General features: G+C 46.0%; 1 protein-coding gene and 1 long non-coding RNA gene across 2 annotated transcripts in view; one reads left to right on the top strand and one right to left on the bottom strand.

The window, feature by feature from the left end:
* Window positions 1-16585, bottom strand: part of LOC144603184 (uncharacterized) — a 497022-nt gene that overhangs the window by 377156 nt on the left and 103281 nt on the right. The gene's annotated exons all lie outside the window — the stretch shown is intronic.
* The window catches only part of LOC144603174 (flotillin-1-like), a 57932-nt gene that overhangs the window by 11585 nt on the left and 29762 nt on the right, over window positions 1-16585 (top strand). Inside the window, exon 2 of the mRNA XM_078416342.1 lies at window positions 10356-10424. Coding sequence (XP_078272468.1) covers window positions 10379-10424 — 46 coding nt within the window. The 5' untranslated portion in view covers window positions 10356-10378. The remainder of the gene's footprint in view (window positions 1-10355; window positions 10425-16585) is intronic.

Raw genomic sequence — 16585 nt, 5'->3', positions numbered from 1 at the left:
CTTCTCACCAGAGATGCTGCATGTCCCGCTGAGTTACTTCAGCATTTTGTGTCTATCAACGCCTTATCTAACTGTGTGCTGCCCTGGTGTGTCTTGAGTTAATTGGCCTACTGCCAACATTAAATGAATCACTGCACTTCAGAAAGCACTTAAGTGATTGGAACAGGCATTTTTCAAAATACTTTATTCATAGACTATATATACTGGAAGTACAATACAAGCAGTACATGTCTATCTTGACAATTCCATAGATTTTTTTTTTACAATGCACCACCATCACTCCTATTGTGTTGGAAGGAACTGCTGATGCTAGTTTACACCGAAGATCAATACAAAATGCTGGAGTAGCTCATCGGGACAGGCAGCATCACTGGAGAAAAGGAACAGGTGACGTTTCGGATCGAGACCCTTCTTCAGGCTGAGAGTCAGGGGCAAGGGAAACGAGAGATAAAGACGGTGATGTAGAGAGATATTGAACAAAAGAATGCAAGAAATGCAACAAAAAAAAGCAACGATGATTAAGGGAACAGGCCATTATTAGCCGTGGGCTAGATGGAAACGAGTTACAGACAATGAGACTCAAGAAGACAACTTTGAAGTTAGTGCAATGACTTGCGTGGGGGAGGGACGGAGAGAGAGAATGCAAGGGATTAATTGAAGTTAGTGAAATCAATATCCCTACAGCTGTCGTTATTCATACCGCTGTGGTGTCAGCTGACCAAGCGAAATATGAGGTGCTGTTACTTCAATTTGCGCTGGGCCTCACTCTGACAATGGGGGGAGGCCCATGACAGAAAGGTCAGTGTGGGAATGGGAAGGGGAATTAAAGTGTTTGGCAACTGGGGAACTGTCACTCCTATTTCCTCCTTAAACAATCTACTGCTAAAAGTATAAGAAAATAACTGCAGATGCTGGTACAAATCGAAGGTATTTATTCACAAAATGCTGGAGTAACTCAGCAGGTCAGGCAGCATCTCCGGAGAGAAGGAATGGGCGACGTTTCGGATCGAGACCCTTCTTCAGACTGATGTCAGGGGGGCGGGACAGAGGAAGGATATAGGTGGAGACAGGAAGATAGAGAGAGATCTGGGAAGGAGGAGGGGAAGGGAGGGACAAAGGAACTATCTAAAGTTGGGGAAGTCGATGTTCATACCGCTGGGCTGCAAACTGCCCAGGCGAAATATGAGGTGCTGTTCCTCCAATTTCCGGTGGGCCTCACTATGGCACTGGAGGAGACCCAGGACAGAAAGGTCAGAATGGGAATGGGAGGGGGAGTTGAAGTGCTCGGCCACCGGGAAATCAGTTTGGTCAATGCGGACCGAGCGCAGGTGTTCACTGAAGCGATCGCCGAGCCTGCGCTTGGTTTCGCCGATGTCAGGGGTTAAAAGTGTTTGGTTTAGTTTAGATTAGAAATACAGCATGGAAATAGACCCTTCGGCCCACCGAGTTCATGCCGACCGTTGATCACCCAATCACATGGTGAATCTGTGGAGTTCTTTGCCACAGAAGGCTGTGGAGGCCAGGCCAGTGGATATTTTTAAGGCAGAGATAGATCGGTCATTCGTACGGGTGTCATGGGTTCTGGGGAGAAGGCAGGAGAATGGGGTTAGGAGGGAGAGATAGTCATGATTGACTGGTGGAGTAGACTTGATAGAAACATAGAAAATAGGTGCAGGAGTAGGCCATTCGGCCCTTCGAGCCTGCACCGCCATTCAATATGATCATGGCTGATCATCCACCTCAGTAACCTGTACCTGCCTTCTCTCCATACCCCCTGATCCCTTTAGCCACAAGGGCCACATCTAACTCCCTCTTAAATATAGCCAATGAACTGGCCTCAACTACCTTCTGTGGCAGAGAATTCCACAGGCTCGCCACTCTCTGTGTGAAGAAATGTTTTCTCATCTCGGTCCTAAAAGACCTCCCCCTTATCCTTAAGCTGTGACCCCTTGTTCTGGACTTCCCCAACATCGGGAACAATCTTCCCGCATCTAGCCTCTCCAACCCCTTAAGAATTTTATATGTTTCTATAAGATCCCCCCTTCTGAATGGCCCAATTCTGCTGCTTTCATGTATGACGTCTATACTATCCCACTTTCTCATCCGCTCCCTGCACACTAGGGGAGGTTTCACTGAGGCCCAATTAACCTACTATCCCCCATGGCTTTGGGATGTGGGGGGAAACCGGAGCACCCGGTGGAATCTCGCGTGGTCACAGGGAGAACGTACACACACACACACACACCACACCACACACACACACACACACACACACACACAGGGTGGAACTGGGGTCTCTGTTTCCGTGAAGCCACAGCTTCACCAGCTGCGACGCCGTGTCGCCCAATTTGAGAGGCCGTTGCACGGGGCCGAGCCCGCTGTGGCAATTGGCAACAGGGCCCCATACTTTGGTCTTTCCCCACAAAGCCTTGCATCCCTCAGCACGTACTCCTGCAGTCTGCAATGTGCTGGATTAGTTTAGAGATACAGTGCGGAAACAGGCGCTTTGGCCCACCGAGTCCGCGCCGACCAGCGATCCTCGCACATTAGACAATAGAAAATAAGTGCAGGAGAAGGCAGGATGATCGTGGCTGATCATTAACACGATCCTACACACAAGGGGAAATTTACAATTTCGCCAAGTCAATGATCTGGAGTATTATGTACAGTTTTGGTCTCCTAATTTGAGGAAGGACATACTTGCAATTGAGGCAGTGCAGCGTAGGTTCACGAGATTGATCCCTGGGATGGTGGGACTATCATATGAGGAAAGATTGAAAAGACTAGACAATAGTCAATAGACAATAGGTGCAGGAGGAGGCCCTTCGAGCCAGCACCGCCATTCAATGTGATCATGGCTGATCATTCTCAATCAGTACCCCGTTCCTGCCTTCTCCCCATACCTCCTGACTCCGCTATCCTTAAGAGCTCTATCTAGCTCTCTCTTGAATGCATTCAGAGAATTGGCCTCCACTGCCTTCTGAGGCAGAGAATTCCACAGATTCACAACTCTCTAACTGAAAACGTTTTTCCTCATCTCAGTTCTAAATGGCCTACCCCTTATTCTTAAACTGTGGCCCCTTGTTCTGGACTCCCCCAACATTGGGAACATGTTTCCTGCCTCTAACGTGTCCAACCCCTTAATAATCTTATACGTTTCGACTAGGCTTGTATTCACTGGAGTTTAGAAGGATGAGAGGGGATCCTATAGAGACATATACAATTATAAAGGGACTGGACAAGCTGGATGCAGGAAAAATGTTCCCAATGTTGGGGGAGTCCAGAATCAGGGGCCACAGTCTTAGAATAAAGGGGAGGCCATTTAAAACTGAGGTGAGAAGGAACTTTTTCACCCAGAGAGTTGTGAATTTGTGGAATTCTCTGCCACAGAGGCCAAATCACTGGATGAATTTAAGAGAGAGTTAGATAGAGCTCTGGGGGTTAGCGGAATCAAGGGATATGGGGAGAAGGCAGGCACGGGTTGCTGATTGTGGATGATCAGCCATGATCACAATGAATGGTGGTACTGGCTCGAAGGGCCAAATGGTCTCCTCCTACACCTATTTTCTATGTTTCTGTGTAACCTACAAACCTGAACGTCTTTGGAGTTTGGGAAGAAACCGGAGCTCTCGGTGGAGAACCCACGCAGGGAGAAAGTACAAACTCCATACAGATAAGCACCCGAGATCAGGATCGAACCCGGGTCTCTGGCGCTGGAAGGCAGCATTGGTATGGTATGGTATTTTATTTGCCACATGTTCCAAGGGACAGTAAAATTCATTTTCGTATACAGTTCAGTACAAATATAATTTCCTTACGGGCATTGCGGTAAGCTGGAAGGGCAGCAAGTTTTGGTCTGACCACAGTGTGTCTTTCACCGAGCGACTGATCTAAGTGTGTATGAAGGAACTGCAGATGCCGGTTTAAACCGAAGATCGACACAAAATGCTGGAGTAACACTGGCTTGTATACACTGGAATTTAGAAGGATGAGAGGAGATCTTATCGAAACGTATAAGATTATTAAGGGGTTGGACACGTTAGAGGCAGGAAACATGTTCCCAATGTTGGGGGAGTCCAGAACAAGGGGCCACAGTTTAAGAATAAGGGGTAGGGCATTTAGAACTGAGATCAGGAAAAACTTTTTCAGTCAGAGAGTTGTGAATCTGTGGAATTCTCTGCCTCAGAAGGCAGTGGAGGCCAATTCTCTGAATGCATTCAAGAGAGAGCTAGATAGAGCTCTTAAGGATAGCGGAGTCAGGGGGTATGGGGAGAAGGCAGGAACGGGGCACTGATTGAGAATGATCAGCCATGATCACATTGAATGGCGGTGCTGGCTCGAAGGGCCGAATGGCCTCCTCCTGCACCTATTGTCTATTGTAACTCAGCGGGTCAGGCAGCATCTCTGGAGAGAAGGAATGGATGTCGTTTCGGGTCGAGACCCTTCTGCCTGATCTAAGTGGTTGAGTTGTCCAAAGAACAGGTCGATCCTACAGACCCCTACCCGACACCATCTATATCCTTGATTGACCCCATTTTGGATCTCAATCTCTTTCATTTAGGGTGGCGCAGCGTTAGAGTTGCTGCCTTACAGTGCTTGCAGCGCCAGAGACCGGGGTTCGATCCCGTCTACAGGTGTGCCTGTACAGGGTTTGTACATTCTCCCCGTGACCTGCGTGGGTTTTCTCCGAGATCTTCGGTTTCCTCACACACTCTAAAGACGTACAGGTTTGTAGGTTAATTGGCGTGGTATAATTGTAAATTGTCCCTTGTGTGTAGGATAGTGTTAATGTGCGGGGATCGCTGGTCGGCGCGGACTCGGTGGGCCGAAGGGCCTGTTTCCGCGCTATATCTCTAAACTAAACTAAACAGAATCAGGAACATCACTTTTTTTAGAACTGGTATTTGCAGTTCTCTATGCCTGTTAAACTCTGTATCTGTGTTATTCAAAGCATGGGCACTCCTTTAAATTGTGAAACATAGGGTAACTTGAGATAAGCATTGCGTGCAAGGCAGACTGGGTGAGAACTGGGAGGGAAGATATCAGAGCAAATATATTCAAGGGATCCATTACCATTACTGCCAATATATGTAGGAAGGAACTGCAGATGCTGGTTTAAACCGAAGATAGACGCAAAAAGCCGGAGTAACTCAGCGGGACAGGCAGCATCGCTGGAGAGAAGGAATGGGTGACGTTTCAGATAGATTCTTGATTAGTACGGGTGTCAGGGGTTGTGGGGAGAATGGGGTTAGGAGGGAGAGATAGATCAGCCACGATCGAATGGTGGAGTAGACGTGATGGGCAGAACGGCCTAATTATGCTCCTATCACTTATGAACGTACGAAAATATATTTCTCAAAAACAGCTTGGATGTTGATGTTTCAGAGAGTCAATTTCCTCTCCCATTCACGCCCTTTCCCAGAAGAATCAGACTCCTCTGTCAAATCCTTGGGGATTTGGGATTGTGTTTAATCGCTTGCTACTCTCACCCCGAAGCTGGTAATTGTTTGTGAAGAGCTCGCTTACTGCTCAGGCAAGAAGGGGTTAAATAAATGCAATGCCTTCTTTCAACGTTGCTTTTGCCCTGAACATAGAAACATAGAAAATAGGTGCAGGAGTAGGCCATTTGGCCCTTTGAGCCTGCACCGCCATTTAATATGATCATGGCTGATCATCCAACTCAGTATCCCGTACCTGCCTTCTCTCTATACCCCCTGATCCCTTTAGCCACATGGGCCACATCTAACTCCCTCTTAAATATAGCCAATGAACTGGCCTCAACTACCTTCTGTGCAGAGAATTCCACAGATTCACCACTCTCTGTGTGAAAAAAAACTTTCTCATCTCGGTCCTAAAAGACTTCCCCCTTATCCTTAAGATGTGACCCCTTGTTCTGAACTTCCCCAACATCGGGAACAATCTTCCTGCATCTAATTCCTTTAATTTGAAATAAAAACATTGAATTACCTAACTTTTCCCTTAAAAAAGATTGTAATTGATAATAGAAAAAAATACTATTCCCTGGAATTTGATATTTGTTTCTCAATTGAGAAAATGTCAAAAAATTATTTCCTTCGTAGCAATCTCCTATATGTTTAATACCCTTCTGTTCCCAGACTTGTAATATTTGATTATTCCAAGCAAACGGCAGTAATCTATTTTTTACTAATGGAGTTTTAGCTGTTAGAAAAAATCTTTTATCATTAGATTTAACTGTTTTCAACAATATATTAATTAAATGTTTTAGCAAAGGTGACTCTTGATCCTTAACTAATAGCTTCGCTTCCCATTTATAGATAAATTCTTCTGGGCATAGTTCTTTTATTTTATCCATTTCAATTTTAACCCATGCTGTTTTTCCACCCTCTTGATAAAAGGATGAAATAAAACTCATTTGTGCTGCCAGATAGTAATTTTTAAAATTTGGTAATTGCAGTCCACCTAATTCAAATTTCCATGTTAATTTTTCCATAGACACTCTTGGCATTTTACCTTTCCAAAGAAAATTTCTCACAATTTTATTCAATTCTTGAAAAAAATTATTTGGTAAAGGTATAGGCGGTGTTTGGAATAAATACTGTAACCTTGGAAAAATATTCATCCTAATACAGTTCATTCTCCCTAGCAATGTAATTGGAAGATTCATCCATTTCTTCAAGTCCTCCTCAATTTTTTTAATTAGTGGTTTATAATTTAGTTTATACAGATTATTTAACTTATTATCTACTTTAACCCCTAGGTACTTCATGCCTTCTTTTTGCCATTTAAACTGACTTTCTCTTTTACATTGATCATAATTACCTTCAGAAAGAGGCATTATTTCAGTTTTATCTTTATTAATTTTGTATCCTGATACTTTCCCACATTCTTCCAGTCTGAAATATAATTTTCATAAGGATTCCAATGGTCTAGTAAGACAAATTAAAACATCATCTGCAAATAAAGTGATTTTGTAATTTTCCTGATTAACTTTAAATCCTTCAATGTCTAAATCTGATCTTATTAGCTCTGCCAGAGGTTCAATGGCCAATACAAATAAAGCCGGTGACAAGGGACATCCCTGTCTACTAGATCTTTCCAAATTAAATGATTGAGAAGATTGGCCATTTGTCACCACTTTGGCTTTAGGTTGTTTATAAAGAGCTTTTACCCAGAGCAAGGGAACTAAAAAAATTATATCTTCAATGTATAAATTGTTACAAAAATCTAGTCCAAAGACAGGAATTCAAAAATCAAGACAAAGATGGGAAACAGATCTGAATATTAGCATTGATGAACCAAGTTGGGAAAGATTATGTTTAGAAAGTATGAAAAAGTACTATTAATGTGAGATATAGTTTAGTACAATACAATTTTTTACATCAATTATATTTAACTCCGAAAAAATTAAACAATTTAAATCCAAATTTACCTGACATTTGTTTTAGATGCAACCAGGAGGTGGGTACTTTTTTACACTCCACATGGGCATGTCCGAAGGTAACTCCTTTTTGGAAAGACCTAAAAAACTTTTTGGAACAATTGATGAATAAGACCACACCATTGGATTCAAGGTTGTTTTTATTGGGAGATACTAAAGGAATATTACCAAGATTAATTTTAGATAAATATCAGGAAAGATTTCACAAAATAACAATAGCAATAGCAAAAAAATGTGTGGCGGTCACTTGGAAAGATCACAATGAAATAAGAATTGCAAGATGGTATGCAGAAATGTGTAGTTGTATCCCATTAGAAAAAGCTACATAATCTGAGAGATAAATATGATTTCTTTTTTAAACTTTGGAACCCATTCACTTTAAAACTAGGATTAAGAATTGGAAATATCTAATTTCAGGATTGTTTTGATACCCCTAAAAAGAATTTAATAAGAAATTAGCCGGAAGTGTTTCCTTCTTGTCTCCAGCTTTCTTCTTTTCTTTCTTCTTTTCTTTCTTCTTTTCTTTCTGCTTTTCTTTTTTCTTTTTTCTTTTTTCTTTTTTCTTTTTTCTTTTTTCTTTTTTCTTTTTTCTTTTTTCTTTCTTCTTTTTTCTTTCTTCTTTCTTCTTTCTTCTTTCTTTCTTTCTTTCTCTCTTTCTCTCTCTCTCTCTCTCTCTCTCTTTCTCTCTTTCTTTCTCTCTCTCTCTCTTTTTGTGGGTGGGGAAATAATACAGAACAATACAGGTATAATCGAATTTAAAATGTATAATCGAATTTATAATGTAGGTACCATCGCGTACTATCCCTGCACCCTCTTCCCACACACTCCTCTCTGTGCCCTCATTCCCCACCCCACCCCCGCTCATCTGCTCTCTTGCTCACCGTCCTACCTCCTCTCTACACCCTCACTTCCCATTCCCCCCACCCCCCCTCGCTGCCATTTTAAATCTATATGTGTATATATATATACACACCACACACACACACACATACACACATACACACATACACACACACACAGACACACACAAACACACAAGGATGTCAGGGGTTATGGGGCAAAGGGAGGAGAATGTGACCACGTGGGTTTTCTCCGGGTGCTCTGGTTTCCTCCCACCCTCCAAAGGCATGTTTGCACGTTTGTAGGTGAATTGGCTTCTGTAAACTGTCCCTAACGTGTCGGGTAGAACTAGTGCAAGGGGTGATTGCTGGTCGATGCGGACACGGTGGATTGAAGGGCCTGTTTCCACACTGTATCCCTGAACTCTGAAATCGAAGTCAAATTTATTGTCCGATGTACAAGCACATGAATATCTTGCTTGCATGGATCAAGTCCTTTCACGTGTAGGAAAGAACTTCAGATGCTGGTTTAAATCAAAGGTGGACACAGAATGCTGGAGTAACTCAGCGGGACAGGCAGAGAGAAGGAATGGGTGACGTTTCGGGTCGAGACCCTTCTTCAGACTGATGTCAGGGGGAGGGGATGGCACGGTGGCGCAGCGGTAGAGTTGCGGCCTTACAGCGAATGCAGCGCCGGAGACTCAGGTTCGATCCTGACTACGGGCGCCGTCTGTACGGAGTTTGTACGTTCTCCCCGTGACCTGCGTGTGTTTTCTCCGAGACCTTCGGTTTCCTCCCACACTCCAAAGACGTACAGGTATGTAGGTTAATTGGCTGGGCAAATGTAAAAATTGTCCCTAGTGGGTGTAGGATAGTGTTAGTGTGCGGGGATCGCTGGGCGGCGCGGACCCGGTGGGCCGAAGAGACTGTTTCTGCGCTGTATCTCTAAATCTAAAAATCTAAAGAAAGATAGAATGTATCGGAGACAGGAGGACTAGTGGGAGAACTGGGAAGGGGAGGGGAGGGAGACAGAGGGAAAGCAGGGACAACCTGAAGTTGGAGAAGTCAATGTTCATACCGCTGGGGTGTAAGCTGGCCAAGCGAAATATGAGGTGCTGTTCCTCCAATTTGTGCTGGGCCTCACTTTGACAATGGAGGAGGCCCCAGGACTGAAAGGTCAGATTGGGAATGGGAGGGGGAGTTGAAGTGCTGAGCCACCGGGTGATCAAGTAGGTTAAGACGGACAGAGTGGAGGAAATCCTTTCCTGTTGTTCCTTTCCCTTCCCATCTCTGTGATCCATGGTTTACAGGTCTCATTCGCCTCCTCTCCTCCCATTTTGCCCCCCCCCCCCCCCCCCACGCAGTCCCAAATTCCATCGCTCCACAGTTGGCAGCAGCTCCTTCAGCCTTTTCAGCTTCGGAGAGTTTAAAGCCTTGGAATTCCTTTCCCGAGCCCCCAGGGCCTACTGCGTACTGCGATAGGGCTGAAAAGCTTTCCTCTTTGACCTAGATTTTGCTCATTTGTCCCTTGATGGCTGTGTCTTACTTTTGCGACCTTCCCGTGGTAATGCCTTGGCCATTTTGCAACACAAGGTGGTCATGTATTAGGGGTGGCTCGGTGGCGCTGCGGCAGAGTTGCTGCCTCACAGCGCCAAGGACCCGGGCTCGATCCTGACTGCGGGTGCTTGTCTGCACGGAGTTTGTACGTTCTCCCTGTGACTGCGTGGGTTTTCTCCGGGTGCTCCGGTTTCCACCCACACTCCAAAGACGTGCAGGTTTGTCGGTTAATTGGCTTGGTATAATTGTAAATTGTTTCTAGTGTGTGTAGGATGGCATTAGTGTGTAGGGTGGCGTTAGTGGGATGGCGTTAGTAGGATGACGTTAATGTGTGTAGATGGCGTTAGTGTGTGTAGATGGCGTTAGGATGGCGTTAGTGACCACCGATCGCTGGTCGGTGTGGATTCGGTGGGCCGAAGGGCCTGTTTCCGTGCTGTATCTCTAAACTAAACTAAGGACGGTCTTATAGAAATGTGAGTTGTTGCTGTATAGAAACTGGATGGTGCTGGATGTAACTTATGTACTTTTTCTTTCTTTAGGATCTCCTAATTGACGTTCTGCCATGTCGTTCCAAACATGTGGGCCCAACGAGGCCATGGTGGTTTCAGGTACAGTGTTTCTGCATCAGTTCTGAGTAAATACTTGAGCTATTTGACCTATTTCACAAATTAGCCTAGTCTCACCGCTTCCAGCTCAGCCCAGATAGATTTATAGGAATCTGAGGGGTAAATTTGGGATGGCGGGTGCATGGAACCAGCCGCTGGAGGAGGTAGTTGAGGCAGGGACGATCACAACGTTTAAGAAGCAATTGGACAAGTACACGGATAGGACAAGTTTAGAGGGATATGGGCCAAACGCAGGCAAGCAGGACTAGTGTAGGTGGGACATGATGGCCGGTGTGGGATTAAAAGTACCATTAGCAAATTTGCAGATGATACAAAGCTAGGTGGAAGATGCTATGAGGTTGCAGGGTGACTTGGACAGGTTGTGTGAGTGGGCGGATGCATGGCAGATGCAGTTTAATGTAGATAAGTGTGAGGTTATCCACTTTGGTGGTAAGAATAGGAAGGCAGAGTATTATCTGAATGGTGTCAAGTTAGGAAAAGGGGATGTATAATGTGATCTGGGTGTCTTAGTGCATCAGTCACTGAAAGGAAGCATGCAGGTACAGCAGGCAGTGAAGGAAGAAAATGGAATGTTGGCCTTCATAACAAGAGGAGTTGAGTATAGGAGCAAAGAGGTCCTTCTGCAGTTGTACAGGGCCCTAGTGAGACCGCACCTGGATTACTGTGTGCAGTTTTTGTCTCCAAATTTGAGGAAGGATATTCTTGCTATTGAGGGCGTGCAGCGTAGGTTTACTAGGTTAATTCCCGGAATGGCGGGACTGTCATATGTTGAAAGACTGGAGCGACTAGGTTTGTATACACTGGAATTTAGAAGGATGAGAGGGGATCTTATCGAAACGTATAAGATTATTAAAGGGTTGGACACGTTAGAGGCAGGAAACATGTTCCCAATGTTGGGGGAGTCCAGAACCAGGGGCCACAGTTTAAGAATAAGGGGTAGGCCATTTAGAACAGAGATGAGGAAAAACTTTTTCAGTCAGAGAGTTGTGAATCTGTGGAATTCTCTGCCTCAGAGGGCAGTGGAGGCCAATTCTCTGAATACATTCAAGAGAGAGCTAGATAGAGCTCTTAAGGATAGCGGAGTCAGGGGGTAAGGGGAGAAAGCAGGAACGGGGTACTGATTGAGAATGATCAGCCATGATCACATTGAATGGCGGTGCTGGCTCAAAGGGCCGAATGGCCTACTCCTGCACCTATTGTCTATTGTGTGGGCAAGTTGGGCTGAAGGGCCTGTCTCCACACTGTATCACTATGCAGCAATCGCCAGTCAGCGATCACAAGTTCTTGTTAATTTCCCTCCTCATCACCCATACACTCTCTGCTTCTCCTCCCCATTGTGGTATCTGTGAGCTTGGGGTGAGAGTTGAGAGCTTGTTTCTGGCTGAAAAGCAAGCAAAGTCGATTGAGAGAGTGATTGTCTAGTTTTAGTTTGGTGATGCGGCGCAGAAACAGGCCCTTCGGCCCACCGAGTCCATGCCGACCAGCAATCCCCACACACTAGCACTTTCCTACATGCCATAGAGGAAGTACAGAGAAGGTTCACCAGATTGATTCCTGGGATGGCAGGACTTTCATATGAAGAAAGACTGGATAGACTCGGCTTGTACTCGCTGGAATTTAGAAGATTGAGGGGGGATTTTAGAGAAACTTACAAAATTCTTAAGGGGTTGGACAGGCTAGATGCAGGAAGATTGTTCCCGATGTTGGGGAAGTCCAGAAAAAGGGTTCACAGTTTAAGGATAAGGGGGAAGTCTTTTAGGACCAAGATGAAAAAGTTTTTTTTCACACAGAGAGTGGTGAATCTGTGGAATTCTCTGCCACAGAAGGTAGTTGAGGCCAGTTCATTGGCTATATTTAAGAGGGAGTTAGATGTGGCCCTTGTGGCTAAAGGGATCAGGGGGTATGGAGAGAAGGCAGGTACAGGATACTGAATTGGATAATCAGCCATGATCATATTGAATGGTGGTGCAGACTCGATGGGCCGAATGGCCTACTCCTGCACCTATTTTCTATGTTTCTATGCACTGGGGACAATTTGCAGTTTTACCAAACCTTCAAACCTGCACGTCTTTGGAGCGTGGGAGGAAACTGGAGCACCCGGAGAAAACCCACGCAGGTCACGGGGAGAATGTACAAACTCCGTACAGACTGCACCCGTAGCCAGGATCGCACCCGGGTCTCGGGCACTGGAAGGCAGTGACTCTACCGTTGCACCACCGTGTCGCCCCACTGTTCTGATTGCTTTAGGAGAGGAAAGAGTTTCATTAAATGATCCCAGGTTGTGGAGCAATTCCAGTTGTGATCTGAGTCCCGTGCATTTCGTGGAACTGGAGGAGATTACAGCGCTGGCAACTGCCCTACTTGCCCTCCGACAGAGAGGTAACAAAGTGGCCTGTTACTCCATGCACCCGAGTTTCCTGCCCGCCCTCCCCTGCTGTCAGTGCTGTCTAAGCCTCACCACGGCACGGTGGCGCAGCGGTAGAGTTGCTGCCTCACAGCGCCAGAGACCCGGGTTCGATCCTGACCACGGGTGCTGTCTGTACGGAGTTCGTACGTTCTCCCTGTGGCCACGCGAGTTCTCTCCCATACTCCAAAGACGTACACATTTGCAGGTTAATTGGCCATTGTAAATTGTCCGCAGTGCGTAGGATAGTGTTAGTGTACGGCATGGTCGCTGGTCGGTGCGGACTCGGGGAGCCAAAGGGCCTGTTTCCACGTTGTATCTCCGAAGTCTAAAGCACTGCTTGCAAATTGACACTGTGCTTGACAATTACTCTGTGATGGAGCCTTCCCTTGGCTCTTGATTAAGGCAGAAAATTGATTTCAAAATTCTCTTTCCCATTCCCTCGGGAACCCTGTCTCGAGAAAACACTCAGACTCCCCGGCTTTGTTTCAATAAAGATTGTACGCACATGTGGCTGTTCATGCCCGGCTCCCCAGCAGATGCTGGCAAATCAAGTCAAGTCGTTTGTCAAAAAAACATAGAAACATAGAAAATAGGTGCAGGAGGGGGCCATTTGGCCCTTCGAGCCAGCACCGCCATTCAATATGATCATGGCTGATCATCCACAATCAGTAACTGGTGCCTGCCTTCTCCCCATACCCCTTGATTCTGCTCGCCCCTAGAACTCTATCTAAGTCTCTTTTTAATTCATCCAGTGAATTGGCCTCCACTGCCTTCTGTGGCTGAGATTTGAGTATAGGAGCAGGGAGGTTCTGCTGCAGTTGTACAGGGCATTGGTGAGACCACACCTGGAGTATTGCGTGCAGTTTTGGTCTCCTAATCTGAGGAAAGACATTCTTGCCATAGAGGGAGTACAGAGAAGGTTCACCAGATTGATTCCTGGGATGGCAGGACTTTCATATGAAGAAAGACTGGATAGACTCGGCTTGTACTCGCTGGAATTTAGAAGATTGAGGGTGAATCTAATAGAAACTTACAAAATTCTTAAGGGGTTGGACAGGCTAGATGCAGGAAGATTGTTCCCGATGTTGGGGAAGTCCAGAACAAGGGGTCACAGTTTAAGGATAAGGGGGAAGTCTTTTAGGACCGAGATGAGAAAGTTTTTTTTCACACAGAGTGGTGAATCTGTGGAATTCTCTGCCACAGAAGATAGTTGAGGCCAGTTCATTGGCTATATTTAAGAGGGAGTTAGATGTGGCCCTTGTGGCTAAAGGGATCAGGGGGTATGGAGAGAAGGCAGGTACAGGATACTGAGTTGGATGATCAGCCATGATCATATTGAATGGCGGTGCAGGCTCGAAGGGCCGAATGGCCTACTCCTGCACCTATTTTCTATGTTTCTAATTCCACAAATTCACAATTCTCTGGGTGAAAAAGTTTTTTCTCATCTCAATTTTAAATGGCCTCCCCTTTATTCTTAGACTGTGTGGGCCCTGGTTCTGGACTCCCCCAACATTGGGAACATTTTTCCTGCATCTAGCTTGTCCGGTCCTTTTATAATTTTACACGTTTCTATAAGATCCCCTCTCAAGATTCTAAATTCCAGTGAATACAAGCCCAGTCATTCCAATCTTTCCTCATGTGACAGTCCCGCCATCCCGGGGATTAACCTTGTGAACCTACGCTGCACTGCCTCAACAGTAAGGATGGCCTTCCTCAAATTAGGATGGCCTTCCACAATAGCAAGGATGGCTTTCCACAACTTTTTCAGTCAGAGAGTTGTGAATCTGTGGAATACTCTGCCTCAGAAGGCAGTGGAGGCCAATTCTCTGAATGCATTCAAGAGAGAGCTAGATAGAGCTCTTAAGGATAGCGGAGTTAGGAGGTATGGGGAGAAGGCAGGAACGGGGTACTGATTGAGAATGATCAGCCATGGTCACATTGAATGGCGGTGCTGGCTCGAAGGGCCGAATGGCCTCCTCCTGCACCTATTGTCTATTGTCTAGGACACCAAAACTGCACACAGTACTCCAGATGTGGTCTCACCAGGGCCGCTGTACAACTGCAGACGGACCTCTTTACTCCTATACTTGTCATGTGCACAGGTTCGGTGAGGCACAGGCCTAATGAAAAATCCTCCTCGCGGCAGCATCACAGGCACATCGACTTGGACAAACACACAAAAATAAACAAAGTCACGTAGCATCCGAGCTTGCAAGCAGATCACCATTCTATTCAGCAATGGGCGGCAGGGTGGTGCAGCGGTCAAGTTGCTGCCTCACTGCGTCAGAGACAATAGACAATAGGTGCAGGAGGAGGCCATTCGGCCCTTCGAGCCAGCACCGCCATTCACCGTGATCATGGCTGATCATTCTCAATCAGTACCCCGTTCCTGCCTTCTCCCCATACCCCCTGACTCCGCTATCCTTAAGAGCTCTATCTAGCTCTCTCTTGAATGCATTCAGAGAATTGGCCTCCATTGCCTTCTGAGGCAGAGAATTCCACAGATTCACCACTCTCTGACTGATAAAGTTTTTCCTCATCTCAGTTCTAAATGGCCTACCCCTTATTCTTAAACTGTGGCCCATTGTTCTGGACTCCCCCAACATTGGGAACATGTTTCCTGCCTCTCACGTGTCCAACCCCTTAATGATCTTATACGTTTCGATAAGACTGTGTTTGATCCTGACTATGGGTGCAGTCTGTGCGGAGTTTGGACGTTCTCCCCGTGGGTTTTCACTGGGACACCAGGTTCCTCCCACACTCAAGGACGTATAGGTTTGTAGGTTAATTTGCTTCTGTAAATTGTAAATTGTCCCTCGTGTTTAGGATTGTGCTCGTGTACAGGGTGATTACTGGTCGGCGCAGACTCAGGGTGCCGAAGCTGCCTGTTTCTGCCACAGAAGGTAGTTGAGGCCAGTTCATTGGCTATATTTAAGAGGGAGTTAGATGTGGCCCTTGTGGCTAAAGGGATGGTATGAAGAGAAGGCAGGTACAGGATACTGAGTTGGATGATCAGCCATGATCATATTGAATGGCGGTGCGTACAGGCTCGAAGGGCCGAATGGCCTACTCCAGCACCTATTTTCTATGTTTCCACGCTGTATCTCCAAATTCTTAAACTCTAAAGTCCATTCACTGAGCCTCCCTACCAACACTACTTGTTATATTTTAGCTCCATTATCTTCTTGTGCAGTTCATATTTAGTTTAGTTTAGTTTAGAGACGCAGCGCGGAAACAGACCCTTTGGCCCACCGAATCTGCACCGACCAGCGATCTCCCCCCCCCCCCCCCCCACTAACACTATCCTTGGTGGCACGGTGGCGCAGCGGTAGAGTTGCCGCCTTACAGCGAATGCAGCGCCGGAGACTCGGATTCGATCCTGACTACGGGCGGCGTCTGTATGGAGTTTGTACGTTCTCCCGGTGACCTGCGTGGGTTTTCTCCTAGATCTTCGGTTTCCTCCCACACTCCAAAGACGTACAGGTATGTAGGTTAATTGGCTGGGCAAATGTAAAAATTGTCCCTCGTGGGTGTAGGATAGTGTTAGTGTGCGGGGATCGCTGGGCGGCGCGGACCCGATGGGCCGAAGGGCCTGTTTCTGCGCTGTATCTCTAAATCTAAAAAAAAAATCTACACACACTAGGGATAATTTAAAATTTATACCAAGCCAATTGACCTACGAACCTCGACGTCTTTGGCGTGTGGGAAGAAACGGAAGATCTCGGAGAAAACCCAC

Source organism: Rhinoraja longicauda, chromosome 19, assembly GCF_053455715.1.
Source record: "Rhinoraja longicauda isolate Sanriku21f chromosome 19, sRhiLon1.1, whole genome shotgun sequence".
Taxonomy (NCBI): Eukaryota; Metazoa; Chordata; class Chondrichthyes; order Rajiformes; family Arhynchobatidae; genus Rhinoraja; species Rhinoraja longicauda.
This window is presented reverse-complemented; position numbering and strand designations above follow the sequence as displayed.